We start from the raw sequence: 22,956 nt of genomic DNA, 5'->3' as shown, positions 1-22,956 counted from the left end.
AATTAGGGTGGTTATGGTTAAGGATTTTAACTTTCCAAACATAGACTGAGACTGCTATAGTGTTAAAGGCTTGAATGGGGAGGAATTTGTTACATGTATACAAGAAGACTTTCTGATTCAATATGTGAATGTACCTACTAGACAGGGTGCAAAACTTGATCTACTCTTGGGAAATAAAGCAGGGCAGGTCACTGAGGTGTCAGTGGGGGAGCAGTTTGGAGCCAGTGACCATAATTCTATTAGTTTTAAAGTAGTGATGGAAAAGGATAGATCGGATCTAAAAGTTAAAATTCTAAATTGGAGAAAAGCCAATTTTGACACTATTAGGCAAGAACGTTCTAAAGTTGATTGGGGGCTGATGTTCGCAGGTAAAGAGACGGCTGGAAAATGGAAAAAGATTCCAGAGACAGTATATTCCTGTTAGGGTGAAAGGAGAGGCTGGTAGGTATAGGGAATGCTGGATAACTAGAGAAATCGAGAGTTCAAAGGAAGCATATGTCAAGTATAGACAGCAGAAATCAAGTGATTCCTTAGAAGAATATAAAGACAGTAGAGGGAAATCAGGAGGGCAAAAAGGGGACATGTGATAGATTGGCAAACAGGGTTAAGGAGAATCCAATAGGATTCTACAAATACATTAAGGACAAAAAGGTAACTAGGAACAGGATATGGCTCCTTAAAGATCAGCAAGGCCACCTGTGTGTGGACCTGCAGGAGAAGGGGGAGATGTTAAATTAGTATTTTACATTAGTGTTTACTGTGGAGAAGAATATGGAAGAAAGAAAACATGGGGAAATAAATAGTGACCTCTTGAAAAAATGTCCATATTACAGAGGAGGAAATGCTGGACTTCTTAAAATGCATAAAGGTGGATAAATTCCTGGGACCCGATTGGGTGTATCCTAGAACTCTATGGCAAACTAGGGAAGTGATTGCTGGGCCTCAAGCTGAGATATTTGTATCATCATAGGAAGAGTGCCAGAAGACCGGAGAATGGCTAAAATGGTGCCACTGTTTGAGAAATGAGGTAAGGAAAACCCAGGGATGTATAGACCAGTGAGGTTGACATCAGTGGGCAAGTTGTTGGAAGGAATCCTGAGGGACAGGATTTACCAGTATTTGGAAAAGCACAGACTGATTAGGGATAGTCAGCGTGGGCAATCGTGTCTCACTAACTTGATTGAATTTTTTGAAGAAGTAATAAACAGGATTGATGAGGGCAGCGTGGTGGATATGATCAATATGGACTTCAGCAGGTATTCGACAAGGTTCCTCATGGTAGACTGGTTGGCAGGTTGGATCATACAGAATCATGGAATAACCACCTACTTGGATGCAGAAGTGGCTCGAAGGTAGAAGACAGAGGGTGGTGGTGGAGTGTGGCTTTTCCGACTGGAGGCCTGTGGCCAGAGGTGTGCCACAAAGATCTGTGCTGGGTCCGTTGCTTCTTGTCATTTATATAAATCATTTGGATGTGAACATAGGATGTATGGTGAGTAAGTTTGCAGATGACACCAAAATTGGAGGTGTAGTGAGCAGCAAAGAAGTTTACCTCAGTGTACGATAGGATCTTGATCAGATGGGCCAATGGCCCGAGGAGTGACAGATGTAGTTTAATTTAGATAAATATGAAGTGCTGCTTTGGAAAGGCACATCAGGGCATGACTTGTACACATAATGGTACCTGTGAAGTGTTGCTGAGCAAAGAGACTTCGGAGTGCAAGTCCATAGTTCCTTGAAAGTGGAGTCGCAATAGATAGGATAGTGAAGAAGGCATTTGGTACGCTTTCCTTTATTGGTCAGTGCATCGAGGAGTTGAGAGGTCATGTTGCGACTATACAGGACATTCGTTCGGCCACTATTGGCATACTGCATGCAATTCTGGTCTCCCTGCTATAGGAAGGAAATTGTAAGAATTGAAAGGGTTCAGAAACTATATACAAGGATTGGGGGATTTGAGTATTGGAAGAGTCTGAATAGGCTGGGGCTGTTTTCCCTGGAATGTCAGAGGCTGATGGGTGACCTTATGGAGAGGGTAAATAGACAAGGCCTTTTTTCCTTGGGTGAGGATGCTCCAAACTAGAGGGCATAGATGTAAGGTGAGAGGGGAAAGATTTAAAAGGGACCTAAGGGGCAACTTTTTCACACAGAGGATGGTGCATGTATGGAAAGAGCTGCCAGAGGAAGTGGTGGAGGTTGGTACAATTACGACATTTTAAAAGTATTTGGATGGGTCTACATGTAGGAAGGTTTAAAGGAATATGGGCCAAATGCTGGCAAATGGGACTAGATTAATTTAGGATATCTGGTCAACATGAACGGGTTGGTCCGAAGGGTCTGTTTCTATGCCATGTATCTCTATGACTCTACGACTCACTATCTCTTCAGCTCCTCTTTCTCTCTCTGTCCTTCTCTTTTTTTCTACCTCCTTCTACTTTTTGACCCTTACCTTACCTCCAGTCATAATCAATATGTATGTGACTTATATAATATTATAAAGTGTTTACAGGATCAGGCTATTCAGCCCAACAGACCCACAAGCTTATGCATGTATGTATCTGCTCCTATCCTCCTCCATGTAATCCCTGCAGTTAATCTTTATGTTCCATTCTCTGTTATGTGCTAATCTAGCTTTTCCCTCAAAGTACATCAGAGGTTTGGGCATTCTGGAAGGAGTTGAGCTGCCAAGTTACCCTTTTCCTTTTTTTGTTAATTTGTCTTAACATTGTTATTCCAACTCAGGTTTTTAACAGTGATCTAAATCTTAAACAAATGTTTTTAATCATTGTAGCGTCATCGTAGCCAGGGGATAATACCCAGCTCTATATGATAGTTTGTTAGTTCTCCAGATTCAGCTTTCGACAAATTTAACATACTTTTCAACACTTGATATTAAAATCATGTTATTAAGTATGATGTTGGGGTTTCCTAGAGCTTAGATGGATATTGGCTCTTGATTATCAACACATGAACTTTCAGCCTAGATGTAATTATCTTGGCACAGTTAAAGTCTTGAGGGTTTAAGTTCTTGTATTACTACACTGTCCCCTAGAGTTTCAAGAGAAAATGGTTCAGCATAAGAAGTAACTTGCATTTCAAACCACAAATCTGCAAATGGCAGTCATTCTCTAGGCACTTAACAGACTGATAAAGCCATGATGTTGATATGACTAAACTACATCATAGTATATTTCATTACCATATAAACATAGAACCAATTAAGGCATGCTGTTATCATCAGTCTGTCTGGGCCTAAATATATTTGTAGAGTTGGAGGTGCTGGAGACTGAATCTAAGCAGTACACATGTAGAAATGACCAGTACCACTTAACTACAGCTCCCACTGTTTTTACATGTTTAATTTTGTTGTTTCAAATCACTAGATGATGCTGTTTGTGTGTAATCAGTATTACTAGAAGGTTCTGAATTGTTGAAAGAATTTTTTGGTCATGGCATTTGCAATTTCTCCATGTCTGTGTCCTTGCATGAGCCATTTTCAAAGATTTGCCGGCGTCTTGCAAACAGCAATGTTCCTTTTTCTGTGTTTTGGAAAATTTTCTTAAATCAAACCACTTACTACATCCAACAGACTGGTCAACAAGCATGTCAGTCATAATTTAATCCATTCTCAATGACTTCATGAAAACTGTCCCAGTAAGGTTGAATAACAATTGATCTGTGAACCTAGATTGCTTAAATCTGGCATTGTATTGTCTCCTAACATACAAAGAACATGTTTGCAAATCACAAAGAACTTCAGCTAAAACTTAAAATAGATATTAACCATTAAGTGTCAATGCTGATTTTCTCAATTTTCACTCTGGATACCAACTCTTATTGGACTTAATCCTTGTGGTCCCACTGTATGGCATCCTGCATGCTCCTGTTCATTGGCTGTCAACACATCAATTGTGGTGGTGGCCCTACTCCAAAGCTCTCTCCTTTGGTTGTTCACATTCTGATTCTTTTCCTCTACTGCATTCCTACAGCCATCGGAAAGTGACTATGCTCTTCTCTAAACGAGTTGTCAATTAAATTCCTGAACATGAGCTAAATACTGCAGATGTTGGAGAACTGAAGAAGTCGTATTGGATTTGAAAAGTTATCTCTGTTTCTTTGTCCACACCTGCTGAGTTTTTCCATCACTTTGTGTTAACATAGCAATTAAGTTTCCTTTATTTCCACCTTTAGAACTTTTTATTTAAAGAAAGTTGAAAAAATCCATGTTTATTTCTATTTTCTCTGTTGCTCTTGACCTACCTTATTCTAAGCAGTGACTAATTTCTGCTGATTCCAGTACAATCCTGGAGAATTGACAGCCTTAGCTTTCTTTCTTCTTTGCAACTTATCACTTGTAATCAAAACTTCTGTGCTATTTTATCCATATCTTATTCTGTTTTCTCTCATTTGCTTTCTTTCCTAGTTGTGGAAATTCCCATGCAATCCATTAGAAAACCAGACCATTTACTTGTAGATCAGGTACTTGTATCACTGATATGCTGGACATTAATCCAGTTTTTTACAGGTGTAACTATAGTCTAAAAATGGCTGGCAAAGATTTCATCATTTAGAAGGTAGCAAAGCTCATCACGTGGTGGTATAAAATATAGGATGATTGAATGAATGCAGAGTTTGAGCTTGTGCCTTGTTCTCACTGCCAGATCTTTATCATTCTTTGTAGAAGTTTTTGTATGATTTTTTTTTTGCTCTTTTAATGATCCCTGAAGAGTCTGATAACTTTACAGAAGAAATTTGTTCTCTCAGTCAATAACTGAACAGATGACACAAGGTTTCATGTTTTTAAAGTTCCTCATTTACTGTAACAAATAGACAAAGCACTATCGGTCAAGCACTACTTGTTAAGTCTATGTACTTTAACTGACAGAGCAGAATTTTTGACACAACTGAAAAAGCCTACATTTAACTATGTGTTTGACTGTCCCTTGAATAGATATGCAATTCTCCCAGAACTAGCTGAAATGATTCTTACTCCGAAAGGTTTTCTTCTGTTCTTTTTCTTTTCAAATCTGGAAACTTTTAACTCTTCATGGTGCATAGATGTCTATCTCTCTCTTTCTCTTTCTCTCTCTCTCTCTCTCTCTAGCTAACATTTGGCAAATCATCTGGCCTCCTTTTAATAGCTAGTAAATTTGCAGTTTCTAAACCAAGTGTGATCTCCTACCCAGATTTTCTGCAGTGAGAACAGAAACTTTTAGCCTGATGCTTTTCTCTCTCTACCCTAGGTCCTTGCAGTCTAATCTTATCCAACATATTCACGGATACATTAGCCACTCCCCCCTTACAAAACTTGACTCCTTGGGAACATGAATTACATGTGCTTATACCCAGGCAGGCAGGATAATTTGCTCTCTCCTTGAGACAGCAAGGCTCTTGGAAGTAAATTAACAGTTTAAGGTATAACTGTTTTCAGTATAATATTCTGAACATGTTTCCAGGGCTTTGGAAAATCACTGTTGGCACTTAAGATGCTGTCATTGTCTCCCAAGTGTAAATACCCTGGATCCTTTTCCTCATCAAATAATCTGGACCCTTTAATCTGTAATAATCAAACTGTAGAATAGGTCAAGTAACCCTCCTCACTTTAGCTTAAAGACAATGCCCTTCTCTAAACGTGTTGTCAATTAAATTCCTGAACATGAGCTAAATACTGCAGGGAGAACTGAAGAAGTCATATTGGATTTGAAAAATTATTTCTGTTCCTTGGTCCACATTTCCTCCCACATCTACTGAGTCTTTCCAGCACTTTCTGTTTGCATAGCAATTAAGTTTGCTTTATTTCCACCTTTAGAACTTTAAAAATGACGCAGCACCAGGTTATAGTCCAACAGGTTTATTTAGAAGCAATAGCTTTCAGAATGCTGCTCCTTCATCAGGTGGTTGTGGAGAATAAGACCATAAGACACAGAATGTATAGCAACAGATTACAGTGTCATGAAGCTGAAATGATAAATTGAACAAACCTGGATTATTGTTAAGTCTTTCATCTTTTAGAATGGGTTGCAGGTTTTGGTTCTTCCAAATAAACCTGTTGGACTATAACTTAGTTTTGTGTGATTTTTAACTTTGTCTACCCCAGTCCAACACCTCCTCATTATAAATTAACAACGCAATTCCAAAACATGACAACCTTAGAAATGTCAAAATTGTAACACAGTGTCCCTACAGAATGAAAATTCATCACCATAGTAATGTGATTTCATAAACATCATCCAAAATATTTCATTTAGCATTTTAAGTACTTTATTGTGCACTAAGTTAGTTGGTAAGTTAGTTATTAATGTTTGTCTCCCAGGATGTCACAATTTCCATTAAATAGCCCATCTTAACAGCATCAGTATGGTTAAGCTGTATTAAGCAAATACCTGTAATAATTTGGTGTTCACGTCTATTTTTGGTAGCTTCTTAAAATGCTTCATCTTATTTAAATAAAAATTTGTTCCATTGCCTTTGTGGTCACCTTCCAAGACATGGCATAGCAAATCTTCTTTCTCAAGGCAGTTAAAGCTGACATTGTTTTCATGACCATTGAATCCTTGGTCTGATGTATCAAAGCTCTGTGGAAGCTGGTGATCTGAAATAAACACAAAGTACTGGAGGAACTCATCAGGTCTGGCAGCAGCTGTGGAGACAGAAACAAAATCAATGTTTGCAGACAATGCGACATTCGGTGGCAGCAATGTATAACACTGCAGCGCAACAACTCACCAGAGCTCCTTTGACAGGGCATTCTAAGTCCATGACCTCCACCACCTAGAAGAACAAGAGAAGCAGGAATATTATCACTTTCAAGTCTCCCTCCAAATTTCATGCCACCTTAGAAATATATCATCATTGCTCTCTTCCTTCATTATTGCTGGTTCAAAATTCTGGGACTCCTGCCCAAATAGGAATCCCTTCAACAAATGGATGTGCCTATGCCACACATGGACTGCACCACTTCAAGAAGGTCGCTCACTACCATCTTCTGAATGGCATTTAAGGATGGGCAATAAGTGCTGGTGTTGCCTGAATCCCGTAAACACGTAAAAATATAAAGAAATAAAACTGTTACATTTGCTATTTGCAGTGAAGTCAGAGACATTATGTAAAGGAACACATTTGCAATGTTATCATAGACTGCAAACAGACAAAGCAGTCACACAATAATATTGTATGATAAACGCAACACCGAAAACACTGACAGACTGAGAGATTCGAAAAGGGCTGTTGTAGGGAAATACAGGACTTCAGATTCATGCAAACACCTGATTGTCGTGAAGCCTATTTGATGCCATGATTGTGGTGTTATCCTTTCCCGATGTCAGGTGCTTTAAATTGTGTTCTAGCACCTTTTTTTTATGCATAAGCCTGGACATCAAGTTATTTGACATCATCTGGTGCTGTCACTCAATACCACAAAAGTGTACTTTTGCCTTTATGCCAGCAATAGGCATCAGGAGTACAAACCAGGCTGAAAGCCCCCTTTTGTTCCACTCAGTAATTCTCCAACTCTTGGCCTGACTAAAAGCAGCACAATCAGGGCTCAAACTTGAGGCTTTGCAATCTTTGGAAAGGTGTGTGGTAATAATTTTTGTTTTGTTTTGTTTCTTTTTCCAGACCTATGAACAAAATGAATGGTTAATCCACTTGGCAGGAAGACTGCTGATGAATGATAGCCTTGTATTGTCACTAATAGCACACAATCCATTTCAGAATCAAGGAGCACCACGGTAAGTAGTCCTAACCTTGATTTATTTGGGAGTTGTTTGAGTTGAATTGCGTAAGGTATTCAGCTGAAGTCCTCACTTAGTTTCAGTCAATAAGAATCCCATGTGGTCTTTTCTTAATTAATTCTCAAGAATTGGGTGTTACTGGAGTCATTGCCTATCTCATTTAACCTTTGATAAAATGCTGGCTTCTTAAACCACTGCAATCCGTGTGATAAAAGGCGATGGATTTCCAGGATTATGACATTACAACACAGGTTCACAAACATATCCAATGTCAGTTGATGCTTTTGCAAATCAATTGTGATATTTTAATAGTTAATTATTACATCATCTACCATGGAAAAGTATAGCCATAAATTTTGTTATCAGTCAGAACTTTTTCTGCTCCATTATTTACAGGGTCTGCTGCGTATTTATCAAATAAGCAAATAGGGAGCAGAGAATGGGCATAAATATCTGATCTCTGATCAGACTGGTCAAATGAAAACCAGTAAAAGATATCCCAAGGGGAGCTTGTTGTGCTGGCGACACTGTTTGACAAACATGATGTAGCATATAAAAAAGGCTTGAATACCGTATGATATTTACTTTTGAGGCATTCATATTTCATTAAACAAAATAAGTTTCAGTACCAGACAAGTTAGGCACCAACAAAACTACTGTAAGCACAATGCCTGTTTATTTTGTACATAGTCTAGGAACAACTGTTAGTCATGTTAGCATATGATTGCTTAACATGCTTGTGAGTTGTGTCTGTGCCTTAGGTTGTTTTGCTACTTTAAGGCACTGTATAAACGCAAGTGGTTACTGTGTCAAATTACTCCTTCTGCCAGTTTAATAGAGGCATTAACTTTGGAGTGAATTTCTGTCTGTAAATAAATTATGGTGATCTATGGATAAGCACTTGGAATAAATAATAACTTCAAAGTAACAAAAATTGGCAGATTTAGCCTCCTAATATGTAACCAAACGTATGCCACTATTGTGCTGCCCCATGTACAAGCAGTAAATAACTTTTTGGAGTCATTGACGTATGAATGGACTGACATCAAGTACAGTATGTGCTGATTATTGTCGAGTGAACTGGCAGCTCCCCAGTGGCTCAGCCAGTTAACGCAGTTAGAGAGATATAGGCCGAAGGCCAGTTGATCTGTATTGAGGTAGTTGGCCTCAGCTAGTCTGCGTTGCCTGCAACTCTGATCTAGGTGGCTAATTCTTGATACCTATCAAGCAATCTTTCCAAGTATTTGATCCCCACTGAAAGCAAAAGGTGTGAGTTGTGCTAGAGGGAGAACAATTGATGATAAAGAGAGAGTGCAGACAAAGAAAAATGAGAAGCAAGTTTCCATAGTCTTCTGGTCATTTGGTCATAGAGACATACAGCATGGAAACAGTCTCTTCAGTCCAACCCTGGCAACATCCTTGTAAATGTTTTCTGAACCCTTTCACAGTTCTATATGTACAACACTGGCTTTTTTTTTAATCTATTGTGCACACCCAACTCTGACATGCTCCACATCACCATCCTTAGTTCAATTTAACATTCAGCTTTAGCATAGTGATTTTGACTGATTCAGAAGTTATAGGGTCAAATTCCATTCCAGAGATTCCATTATGAAACCTAGACTGTCACTCGTAGTTCAGTGCAGGAAGAAGGATGTGGGGTTGCACTATCAATCTTTTGATTGAGAAGTTAGCTGAGGGGCTCTGTCTATCTTCTCAATCAACTGTGAAAGATTTTAGCTCCATATTCATTCCTCAGCCAACATTTTCAAATAAAAACATATCAGGTTATTTATATTTATATTTTTATTGTTCATGGAAACTTAATACAGGGGTGTATGTGCAAATTGGCTGCCATGTTTCCGACATTAGATCCAACAGGCTTAGGAAATTTTCAAGATCGTGATAGTTGCTATATAAACATGTGTTCATTGTTTCTTTCTTTCTGTTTGTACTTATCGCTTAACACAGGGATACCCAAAATATGGGTCATGACCCCTGTGGGACAAGATTTTGGGGTCATGAGCAGTAATGGCAGCTCGGGAGGTCAGGTTGAGTTTGGACAGCTGCAAAGCCCTTTTAGCTTTTTTTTTGTTAGTGGATGCAGTTTAATTACTTATTCACTGATGTCTGATTACTGCAGGAACCATTGCCTGTAAAACAGTATGTCTCATGCTTTTTCATTGCAAACCCTGACCCCCTCCACTGAATAACTCTCAATGGCGCCACCCCCCCCCCCATCAATAAATACCCCCTTGTACCCCAGTCTGAACACACTCAACCCTACACCTTCCAGTTTCACTCAGGAGTCTCACAATGCCTGAGGCATTACAATGCGGTCACATTGGGAGAAAGGTTTAGGAAGCATTAACTTAGCATTACTGGTATACATTTCATTATTTCGAAGTCTCAATGGCTTTTTCCTGTTTTCAGCCAGGATGCATGGGAAACTGACAGGAAAGAAAATGAACAAATACAATAACCAAACAGAAGAAACCTTCAGAAAATTAAAATTGTAATCTAAATTTTGAAGAGGCGTTTTTCTACCTTTTTAAACACAAACTAACACAAAACTGGAATAAATATAATGAAAGGAACCTAAACCAATGGTTGTGTTTATACAAATGCAGTGATCACAAGCCAGGCACTGGAGAGAAAAGAGAGGAAAACTTTACAGGAGGTAAATAATTTGCAGTGACTACACAAAGAATAAGAGATGCAAAACCCCTGCTTTGCTCAATTTTGCTCTTGGATGCCCAACTCCCTGCTGGACTGTCAGACCATTAATCCTGACACAAGACATGATTACGTTTTCCCTCCAAAACCTCCCAGCTGTTGCTTAGGAGCAGCTGCTCCCCTCTGGAATTAATTCCAGCTGTCAGGAGTCTTAAGTGCTAAGCATAACATTACGAATATAGCCGTGTGGTTTTTAGTGTATATTGCATTTTTTTTTTGTCTTTTTTTTCTCTCAAAGTAATTGGCTGACCAGGACTGATCTTGCTTTGTGTAACAATTTCTGCCCATGTTTTATGCCATTATTCTCAAAAGAAATTAATATATTTGAAGCAAATATGGTCAATGTTGCTTTTAAAACTGTACCCAACCTGCTGTTGGTCAGTAATTAATCTCTGTTCAGGTAAAACAAGATTGTTACTGATCTGATCTTATGTTAGTGAAAGTATCTTGAACTTATTGAAGGCTCTGATTGTAACAACAGTGCAAAGTCAGTGTGCAAGTGCTTAATTCTATTCTTTAAAGACCTGAAGCATAGATATAACTTGACCCTTCCAAAACCTAGTCAATTATGAAAATGATATTCTGGTTGATTTGATTTAACTCTTATCCTCCCTTGAAGATGCTAACTGTTATTAAAAGACAGTTCCCTAGTCAAATGCAGCCTTCTCGTACCTTGCTGTAAGGCACATCAGCATAGTTACTGGAAGGATTTCTATGTGAACTAAAATTTTACATTAGCAGTTAAACATTGGAATTTATATTCACTTTAAAGAATCATTTATCTTTTAAAAAACTTGCAGAAATTAATAGTAATTATAGTTTAATTAGTTAATTATTTAAGTAATTAATTGGGAGGTTTTATTGGTGCGATGAGGTTTGTTAGCAGTATTAAATATATAAATTAACAAAGATGGCAAGGCAGGTTATATGGTGCAGCTACAGTATGCAAAAGCTGATGGATGCCACTATGATCCAAGGCAACCACATCTACAGTAAGTGTCTGCTGCTCAAGAGCTTTAGACGGGAGAACCTAGAACTTTAAAATATGTGGCCATCCATTTAAAGCAGAGATTGCGTGATATTTTTTTCTCTCAGAAGGCTGAGAGTCTTTGGAACTCTCTTCCTGAAAAGGTGGTGGAAATAGAGACCTTGAATATTTTTAAGATGGAAGTAGACAGATTTGTGTTAAGGGGTTAAAAAATGATTAAGGGTAGGCTGGAATAGGGATTTGTGGTTATAATCAAATCAGCCAAGATCTTATTGAATAGTGGAGCAGGCTCAATATTGATACTTCTGATTCATACGTACATGTGTAGCTCAGCGTCAGCCAACTGATGTAGTAGGAAGAGAGAATGTTATCTGGATATTTTGTTCCAGCAAGCATCACACCCATTAGGGCAGTGTCGTCTGCTGTGGTCATGGTCAGGCTTGAGAGGGTATGACAGGTAGAAATGGGTGAGCTTCACCTCTTTTATTTATCCAAGAGGCCTGAGATTCTTGCAGTTCTATCGCTGAGAGTGAGGGCTGCGAGATGTGAGTGAACAGACTGTGGCATTGTCGTGCAAGAAGCCTTTGAGATTGGGGGATTAAATCTGCATGTTATGGCATCAGGGGACAATATAGCCACTGTTCTCTGAAGCCATAAGCAATAATCCAAGGTTGCTGGTTGTATTACCTGTCCAAGGGCTAGGAATCATGGTGTGGACTCTGGGTTCAAAAGAAACTTGTAGTGGAACGTAAAAGGTCCAGTTGTCATTGATCCATGTGTGTACCGAAGATGTTGATTGCACAAAGAAAGAGGTTCTGTTTATTCTACTTCAGAATTGTGAACAGATAGACTAAATTAGTAAGCACAGCCTCAAAGGGAATAATCTCTAGATTATTACCTGAGCCACAAGCAAATTGCATAGGGTAAATAAGATGGAAGAAGTGATTATGTATTTTATAGATTGATTGTGATTCTTGTGCCGCTGGCACCATTACTGGAGAAAGTGAAAACAGTACCATTGGGACAAATTTCATCTGAGCTGTGTTGGTGCCATTGTTCTGGCATATTTTATAATTGGGGCAACAGAGAGGGCTGTTCTGCAATGATCAGTGCTGGGTTCTCTGTTACTTGACATTTATATAAATGATTTGGATGAGAATATCAGAAGCATGGTCAGTACGTTTACAGATGACACCAAAATTGGTGGTATAGTGGACAGTGAAGAAGATTATCTAAGAGTACAGTGGGATCTTGGTCAGCTGGCTCAGTGGGTTGAGGAGTGGCAGATGGAGTTTAATTTAAGTAAGTTTTGATAAGACAAATCAGGGTAGGACTTACACAGTTAATGGTAGGATCCTGGGGAGTGTTGTCAAACAGAGACACCTAGGGGTTTAGGTACATAGTTCCTTGAAAGTGGCATCATAGGATGGTGCAGAAGACATTTGGAATGCTTGCCTTCATTGATCAGAGCTCTGAGTAGAGGAGTTAGGACGTCATGTTGAGGTTGTGCCAAACATTGGTGAGGCCACCTTTAGAGTACTGCATGTAGTTCTAGTCACCCTGTTTTGGAAGATATTATTAAATTGGAAAGAGTGCAGAAAAGAAATTGCAAGGACTCAAGGGTTTGAGTTAAAAGGAGAGACTGAATAGGTCCAGACTTTTTCTTCCCTGGAGTGTAGGAGCTTGAGGGCTGACCTTATAGAGATTTATAAAATCAGGACAGGTTTAGCTAAAGTGAGTAGCAAAGGGTTTTTTTTCCCCCAAGGGTAGGTGAGTTTAAAACTAGAGGGCATATATTTAAGGTGAGAGGGAAAAGATTTAAAAGGAACCTGAGGAGTAATGTTTTCATGCAGAGGGTGTTGCATACATGGAATGAAATGCCTAAGGAAATGGTAAATGTAGGTACAGTTACAACATTTAAAAGACATTTGGACAGTATATGAATAGGAATGGTTTAGAGAGATATGGTCCAAACGCAGGGAAAAGGGGCTAGTTTAGTTTGGGAAACCTGGTCGGCATGGACGAATTGGACCAAAGGGTTTTTGTCCATGACTCTATGTTGGGTGAAAGGGGAGGGATCATGTGAGAGAAAATGGAGTGAATCAAAGATAAGTAGTAAAGTAGTACAGCAATTAGTGATTTGGGTCAGGATAACCAGAATATAGTAAGAAAGCACGGAGAGTTGAAATTTAGGAGTGCACCAGTAGATAAGGCCAAGAACTACAAACATGGTTAAAAGATAGAATTGAAGGCTATGTATCTGAAAGTGAGCAACATTCATAATAAACTGGATTAGTTAATATTAGAAGCAGAAATAAATCATGTAGCTTGATAGCCATTACAGGGACATAGTTGCCAAGTGATGAAGACAATTATTGAAGGGTATTTGACATTTTGAAAAGATCAGAAGCTAGGAAAAGAGGTGGGGTGGCTCCGTTAGTTAAGACAGTCGCTGAGAAATTACTTTAGCTGGAAAGAGCGATATGTCAAACCAAATAGAGTGAAGATAAATCGGAAATGTAAGTGGTCACAATAAAAATCATGAAAATTAGTATACAGGTACAGCAAGTTATTAGAAGGCTAATAGAATATTGGTGTTCATTGCAAGGAGAATGGAACATAGATGTAGGTTAGCTTTTCTGCAGCTGAGAACGAATACAAAAAAGACCATTATTTACTATGGACCAAAGTTCTCAAAGTAGAACAATTAACACACCCAACAACATTCAGACATTAACTAGTCTGGGTCCTGTGAAATGAATAATTCCAATCCAGATTAGACTTTTAGTCAGTCAGATAAAATATCTATACTTTAAAAAGCATAAATATTTTGAAGTGTTTATCAATCAGGTGAACTGGGCCTCGGTGAGACCACATCTTGTGTGCAGTTTGGCCTCCTCTGAAAATGAGGTTGTGCTGCATTAAACTGTTGAGATAAGGTTTGTTCAATATTCCTGAGGTGAAAGACTTTTCTTACGACTTAGGAAGAGAAGTTAAACAGCTTTACATAGGAGGATTTATAAGAATAAAAAGTGATCTAATTGAATCAAATAAGATTGTGATGGGAAAAAAACCAGAGAACTGCGGGCGCTGGATATCTGAACCAAAAGCGGGAATTGCTGGAGAAACCCAGCAGGTCTGGCAGCATCAGTGAGGAGAAAGCAGAGTTAACGTTTCAGGTCCCGTGACCTTTCTTCAGGACTTCAGTTAACTCTGCTTTTTTTTTCTCCACAGATGTGCCAAACCTAAGCTTTTCTAGCAACTTTTGTTAGCATTTCTGATTTCCAGCATCCACATTTCTTTGGTTTTTTTTGTTTAGCATTTAACTCAGTACCCTGTTCCTGCTTTCTCTCCGTACCTTCTGGTCACTTTAGCCCTAAGAAATATACCTAATTCCTTCTTGAAAAGGAGGGGTATTATCTATCCACACCTTTCCACCAGGAAATTCCTGGCAAGAGGTTAGGAATATGCCACTCAGCTCCTCAAACTGGTTTGACATTCAATCCATTTGTGGCCAGTCTTAACTCTAATAATCTGCCTTAGCTCTGTAACCCTTAAAATCCTTTCTGAATGAACAACTAACAATCTCATTTTTAAAGTTTTCTTCTGAACTCCAACCTTGACAGCTTTTTGGGAGAGTCTTCCAAGTTTCCTCCAAGCTTTGTTTGAAGTGCTTATTTGACATTACTCCTATATCAGGAGAAAGTAAGGACTTCAGATGCTGGAGATCAGGGTCAAAAAATGTGGCATTGGAAAAGCCCAGCCAGTCAGGCAGCATCTGAGGAGCAGAAGAGTCGACGTTTCAAGCATAAGCTCTTCATCAGAAACTACTCCTGTATAAACTAGATCCAATATTAAGCTTGTGCCATCTTGTTCTGGACCCTCCAAACAGTGCAAATAGTTTCTTTCTATTCATATCAGCTCCTTTAATAATTTTCGTTACCTCAGTAGAGTAGGTAGTGGTTAGTCATAAAGTCATGGAACTGGCAATCCAGAGGTCTGGACTAATGCTTCAGGGGCATGGATTCAAATTTTACCATGGGAGCTAATGGAATTTCAACTCAATTAATAAGTCCAAAAAATTAAGTTGGTCTCAATAATGATGATTGCTGACAACAATCATTAACTGTTGTTAAAAATCATTTGGTTCACGGGCATTCTTTAGGGAAGGTGTTGTCCTTATATGATATAACCTACATATATATCCAAACCAAACAGAAATGTGGTTAATTCTTAGCTGCCCTTGAAATGGTCCAGTAAGTCATTCAGTTCAAAGGTAATTGGGGATTGGAAACAAATTGTAGCCTTGCCAGGGATGCCCACATCTCATGAAAGAATAAAGAAAATAGCTCACCCATCAATCTTTACTTGAAGGAATACAAATTCAATCTAGCAACCTGATTTAATAGCTTGGCCTTTTAGTCATGGTGTAATTCTGGTTAGTATGTGCTGCACTCTCTCCAAGGGCAATTAAGTGCCACTGTGGGAGAGTTAATGTTGCTGGAGGCTTTAATGTTAGGCAGAGTCACAATAAGTGACCCACTTTTCAAGACTTGGATTAAGATAACCATGAAACGTAAGTGCTGGAATTGTGCAGGTATTTGGATGAATGCGTATTTTTCTCATTTATTAAAGAACAAAATGTAAATCAGGAGTACATTTGGAATAACAGATTGCTGTGGCTTTATCATGAATCATCGCTCGATATAATGTACCCCCTGGGTTGGAACACTCACATGTTTTTAAATGAAATGAATCATATCTGACTCAGAAATGAAATAATTGCCAATAAATTCAAGTTCTCTTCCCAAATTGTAGCTCTGACATTACTGGGCCTTAATAATAACTGCTTTTGAATGCAGATTTATGGGTTCAGTGCATTTGCTCACTGTTGTTGCTGAGTTGAAATCTGGAATTTTCTGGCAAAGCAACATGAACATTGTTGTTATCATTGTTCATTGAAATCTCTGACTCTGTAGGTGGCATTCACTCCTCTTGATCAGAAGATTAAAGGGTCACGTCCCATTCCAGAGACAGGAGCATACAGCCCTAACCGATCCCTCAGTGCAATACTAAGCAAGTGTTGCATTAGTGGGCATTCCATCTTTTGAATGAGACATGAAATCAAAACACCATCTACCCTCTCAAGCGAGTGCAAAGGATCCAGTAACTCTTTTTCAATGAAGAGTGACGGGAATTCTCCCAGTGTCCTCACCAATATTAATCTCTAGCAATAGCACAACAATAGTTTCTTCTCGCCATGATCACGTTGCTGTTATGGAGCTAATAAGAGATGCTGTTTGCATGTCTGTCACTCTGTCTTTCTCTCTGCTTCCATCCTGCCATCCTCTGAACTCAAGTCATCCTTATTCCAAAGAAGGTGACATGTTGTAGCAAATAGCTAACTCCATGAATGTCTGCAGTCTAATTCCTGTACTGAACTAAGCAGATCAGTGAACTATCCTTCCCCCACCATCCAGATATAGCCTAACTGATGCTGAAGCCAAGGTGTCTTATGATTCCTTTCTGTGACAGAGAGGGAACACATCATTGTTACTAGGCAGTCAATTGCTCTTCTAAAATATTCCAGTCATGGCAGATAGATTTGTTTGACAAACTGCTCAGGACTTGAATATTAATTGGAGGTGGGGGGGGAGGGTATTTTTGACTCTGATCACCAGATCGTGAGCCCGAGTTTTAATGAGCGCAAACTGCCAGGTGCACAGTAGGAATTATCTGAACTGGAGTAAAGATTAACCCAGCATTTGACCATGTCATAACAAAATGAAGATAAAACACTCTGTTTATTAAGTGTTACTTCACTTCTGGTTACTCCATGATAACGATAGAATATTGCTGACATTCAAATCCTTTTTCTAAACAAAACAAAATCGTCAAAAAAGATTAAAAACCCACAGTCCCCTTTTCGTAGGCAGTTATAGGATTACATGTACAGTGCCAAACAGTTTGGCGATGAACTTTCTGCTATTTTAACCTCTTCAGAGTTTCTTTCTTGTGCTCCCTTTTTAATCTCCCTTTTTAATCTGTGTATGCAGAGACCACCCAATGGTGGTGCTTTTGGAATTGAAATCAACAATTTGAACTTCCTTTTGAAAAGGAGGTTTGCCGTTTTAAAGCACCACCATTTTTAAAGAACTAACATCTTCCTGTAAAGTTGGGAGCATGTGCTTTTTTTTGTAGTTTGGTGGTGGGGGGAGCATTGTTAAGCCTCATGGTTATAAAGGTGGATTAAAAGGTTTTTACAAAAGTTTGTAAAACTAACAGATAAAACCTGTTAGTTCTTATTTTAAATTGACCTCTTTTTGTCCACTTGAAGACAGTGACTCTCTCTGGAGAGCCCAGATTGCCATTTTCTATTTTGAGTCCCACCCACCAAATTCTAGCTGTTCATTGGCTATTAGATACATCATAGTTCACCTCAGACCTTCCTTTACAATTGCACAGCAGGGATCAACAGATATTCTTGCTAATGGGAGCTTTTGCAGGTTTTCTCATCTTCAATTTAGGATCACTACCATTGTGATTCTGGTGTTACTTGTAGCTCGGTCGGTAAAACTCGCATCTGAGTCAAATCGTACTTGTTTCAGGACGACTTCAAGTACTTGACTAAAAATGTAGGCTATCGTTGTAAGGTAGTAATTGAGAGAGCCCTTGACTGGCTGAAGGTGTTTTTTTGGTTTAGGTACTGTACCACTAATGTAATAGTCCTGCCTCTGAGCCAGGAGTCCAAGGTTCAAGTACAACATGCTCCATTAGTGTGTCACAGCACTACAGACCTCCCCCCCCCCCCCCCCCCCTCCATATCCACGGAATCGTTTTCCATGGTTTCCGTTACCTGTGGTTTACCACAGCCTGAACATATTATAGGGAACCTTCTAGAACCAGGGACCGGGGGCTGTCGGGAAGCAAAATTTCGGATTTAAATGAATGGGTTTACTCCTATTCACGTTTTCAGGCATCCACAGTAAGTCTTGTGGGAGATGTTTATTGCCTAGCACTTGTGTGGAATAGATATTACTTGGTACTTGTCAGCCCAACCTGTACATTGTCCATTTGGGCATGGATTGCTTCAATATCTGAGGAGTTGCAAATGGTATTGAATATTGTGCAGTCATCAGCGAATATCCCCACTTCTAATCTCAAAATGAAAGGAATGTAATTGATTAAGCAGCTGGAGATAGTTGGGCCAAGGACACTTCCCTGAGGAATTCCTGCAGAGGTGTTTATTTTTCTAAATCTCCGGTTTTGCTTGGGTTCCTCAGTTAAATGTAGCCTTTGATATCAAAGGCAGTGACTCTTCTTCACACAGAGTAGTGGAAACCTGGAACGGTCCCTCCTACATGTTGAGACTGAAGACAGAATGTCTGAGGAGTTTGGGGTGGGTGAAATTGGGTGGGCAAACTAAATACTCAGATTGATACATTTTTGTTGTGTGAACTTATTAAATCATACAGAACCAAAGTTGACCATTACAGTATGGATCAGTCATGATTGAATGGAATGGCACTATAAGTTTAAAGGTCTGATGGTCCAATATCTATCCATAATAATACCACCTTCTGTTGGCAGGTGGGTAAGGGGTGAACACTATCGCTACAAATTCAGCCAGCCCAATGGCAACCATGCGGCAGATGGGAAGTGGTGGATTCGGAAACGGATTGGCCCGTATTTCCCACCTGTCAATTTGAAAGGTTTGAAGAAGTACTTTAAGGAACGAGACTGGCCAATTCAGTGAGACCTATCAAAGTGGGATGTTTCCTCTGGGAGAACTACAGGCTTCCAGCAAAGATCGCCTTAATGGTACCTCAGGACTGCAAACATTTCACCTCATACTGTGAAGCACATAATGTACATTTCACAGAATCAACATGATTGATAATTATCAAAAATGTAATTAATTTGATTTTAAACCTTATGGAATAAACATCATATTTTCATGTCGGACTCTATTTCAACACTTGATGTTATCTTGAATGAATTTCTGGCCAATTTTCAGTTCTCACTGTGTCCAAATTTTCCATGTTTTTGCAGATTTTGTTTTGTGATTTTTATCTGGGTATCTGTGTATTTCAGTCCATTATTTGGTTTCATAATGTGCAGCTCTTGCCTCAGTGATTAGTTATGAAGCAAGACGAGGAAATTATTGATGACAGTAAGGTGGAAAAATGATAAATGTACTGAAAGAACATTACACTGTCCCACTGGTGGGGTTGAAGAGGGTTATAACTTCACCATTCTCCAATCAGTTAGAATTAAGGGAATACAGGGCTTTTGAGTCACAGGAACCTCAGTTCACCCATTCTCAGATTCTTGTTTTAACCTGATTTTCTCTCATTCATTCACACGATGTGGGCATCATTGACTGGGTCGTCATTTACCTTCTATTCTTATTTGTCCTATGGAAGTTAGTACTAAGCTGCCTTCTTAAGCTACTTCAGTCTGTGTCTTCCCATTTGGCCTGCATCTCTGTTTAGGTTCAGGTTCAGCCTACTGGTCTGTCCTTTTCCTGGATGAACCTGCTTGTCTGTGGTATTCCCCGCTTGACCTTTAGATAAGGTGAGATTGGTATTCCCCATTTTCCATCTTGGTTTCCTTCCTGACCCAAGTCTCAAGTTTGCCTCTTCCCAAGCCCACCACACAGTGTGCCACTTTCTGCCTATTGTCAGCAGTAATGCTAAACCCAGAATTGTATTGAACTGTTTTGATTGTAAGTGCATAATGATGCTGTAAAAATGTGCAACATTAAATTGAGTCTGGGGACCATCGAAATTGAATAGTTTTTCTTTCTGTAATTTCAACAATTTTGTTCCATGTGTGAATCAATCATTCTATCAAATGGATCTTGCTCATTCTAGAAAAAAAAATCCTAAAATCTCTTGTTTCCTCAGGGGTTAGGTGGTTCCTTTGTGAGTATGTTACCAGTCACACTATGGATTCTGCTTATGTTTGAGATTGTTGGAGGCTGTTTTCAGAATTTCTAACAACTCATGCATTTCCTGTTATTTCTTAAGTGTATTACAGGAGCAGGAGCAACAGGAGCAACTATCGACTGGAAATAATCGATTAAGATATAGCACATTGAGAAGATGACTTCCTAAGTTTTATGACTGTGATGATGACCAGTAAAACCATGAACTGCACCCTCCTACTTATTTCAAAATGGCAGTAGGAGAGCTGATAACTGGAATAGGGAGATAGCTTTGACTGCTGATAGTGAGTACTGCAACTGTCGTGCATCCCAAGCACTGATTAGAAAATTGCTGCTCCTCTGAAAACCCTCCCAGATCAGTATGGAGTTCTGACTTCCTCACCTACTCTGCATTAGTCTGTGTTATTACCACGTCTCTGGGCCTGTTGATATTTATTCATGGGTGCAATACATAAAACTATCTGTATTCAGAATGGGGAATATTGACTCAAGTATTTTACCCAATAACAAAATGGACTTTACTGGCCATATGATCGGGATATGTTACTCCTCTGAATACATTTGTATTCTGCAATGTACAAAACCTTTTCCACAGGTTTTCAGTCAAAATTCTATTTGCCTCTTGAATAACAAGTCCTTAGACACTTGACATACCAATCATGTTTCCATCAACTTTGGTTCTCCAACTTCCCCTGTCAATTCATAACATGTCATCAAAATGAGAAGCATCAGATAGTGATATTGATCTGCACCAGAAGTGCAAAATAAATTGAATAAAGGTTGATGGAAAACAAAATTAGGCATGGTGTACATAGCCAGCAGCTGGTGGCCGGGTCAGCTCGTTCCACATTTATTATTCACCTCCACTGTCTCACCTGCAAATGGTGGGTGTGGACCCAAGATTACTTTTAACAGTGGGGTTGATTTCAATTCCAAAGCCATTTAGAGATGGGTCAATGATTTCAACTGCCAAATCTCCTATTGTAATAAACTACAGGCATAATGATGATGATCTTCTCATGGTGATCTTTTCTATTTGGATTGGTACTCCTATCAGCTCAATATTCTGTTGTTTCGTTCATCTCCATGAGCTTGGTTCAGAATGTATTTTTATTCTATTCTCATGTGGAAGGTAAGCCCAGTTCTCTGTACATTATAAAAATGGAGTTCAGGACACTGTTGTGTTTGCATTGCCCCACTATGCTTGTAGATTCAGGAGACTGTGTGTGCTCAGGTGAAAAGGGAAGTAATAACCACTTAATGAAAAGACCATACAGCATAAGGCTACCTTTTATCGGTGTGAACTAACTTATTCACAGTTCGCGATAAATGAGTATTTAGTCTATATTCATTTAGGTATAGATATTCAAATGGTTACCCAGTTGAGGCATTTAACATGATAAAAGAATTTAACAGGACAGATAGAGGAGAACAATTTCATCTCGTGGGGTGTTTCCTCTAACAGGCAAATACATAGGCAGTTAGCGAGTTTTGAGAAAATTTGTAGCTCAGGTTGAGGTTCTGGATGTAGCATTGCTTGCTGAGCTGAAATCAAATCTTCTAGCTCAGCGAGCAAACCTACATCCAGAACATGGGCAGTGATAAAATTAGAACCAGGTCATTCTGTTTGAAATGAAGAAGCACTTCACACAAATGGTGAGAAAGGTGAAACTCCAGAGAAGATGCAGGTCAATTGTATTTCTCAGCACTAGGATCAATAGCTTTCTTTATACAAGTAAAGTAAGGGATGTAGAGCAAAAGCTAGCCATTGGAGTTGAGTTTCAGATCAGCCATGACCAATCGAATGAAGAAACAATCTCTTATTGAAGAGCTGAAAGGCGTATTGCCATATAAGCCCATGGGAGGTTTGACTTTATCTTTAAAATATGTTTTTCATTTGAACACAAACATGATGTGGGCCAAGTGCAGGAAGTGAGGTGAGCGTGCTGGACATTTTGGTCAGCATGGACCAGTTAGGGCCGAATGGCCTTTCTCCATGCTGGAGGTCTCTATTATTTTATAAATGTTTCAAGGGAGAAGTATGCTTTCACAACTTTCTAAATCCATATAAAACTAAATTAGAAAATGAATTGTACTGTGCAGTTTTTGTGTCCTCATTTAAAAAAAAGATATAACTCTGCTTGAATTCTGTTCAAAGAAGGTTCACCTGATTCATTCGTGAAAGAAGACCTTGTTTTATGAAGAAAGGTTGATCAGGTTGGACTTAACCTCACTGGAGTTTAGAATAATGAAAGGTGACCTTTTTGAAGCTTACGAAATCCTGAGGGGACTTGACAAGATGAATATCAGGAGGATGTTTCCACTTTTGGGGAAACCAGAACCAGAAGATCCGATTTAAGAATCAGAGGTCTCCTTTTTAAGATGGTGATGTGGAGAATTTCCTTTCTCTCAAAGGATTACTAAGCTGTGGAATCTCTTCCATGGAGAGCAGTAGAGACTAAATCATTGAATTTATTCAAGACAGAGTTGGATAGATTTTTGACAGGCATGTGAGTTTTGAGTTGTGGTGGGCACACAAGACAGTGGGG

At 39.1% G+C, this 22,956-nt stretch overlaps 1 protein-coding gene across 1 annotated transcript in view; it reads left to right on the top strand.

Moving 5' to 3' along the window:
- The window catches only part of lmf1 (lipase maturation factor 1), a 492,498-nt gene extending 472,251 nt beyond the window's left edge, over positions 1-20,247 (top strand). Inside the window, exons 8-9 of the mRNA XM_072559267.1 lie at positions 7,618-7,730; positions 19,048-20,247. Of these exons, the coding sequence (XP_072415368.1) occupies positions 7,618-7,730; positions 19,048-19,213 (279 nt within the window). The 3' untranslated portion in view covers positions 19,214-20,247. The remainder of the gene's footprint in view (positions 1-7,617; positions 7,731-19,047) is intronic.
- Positions 20,248-22,956: the final 2,709 nt, after the last annotated feature.

Source organism: Chiloscyllium punctatum, chromosome 40, assembly GCF_047496795.1.
Source record: "Chiloscyllium punctatum isolate Juve2018m chromosome 40, sChiPun1.3, whole genome shotgun sequence".
In the NCBI taxonomy this organism is placed as follows: Eukaryota; Metazoa; Chordata; class Chondrichthyes; order Orectolobiformes; family Hemiscylliidae; genus Chiloscyllium; species Chiloscyllium punctatum.
The sequence above is the reverse complement of the archived record's forward strand: the minus strand, read 5'-3'. Positions and strand labels throughout refer to the sequence as shown.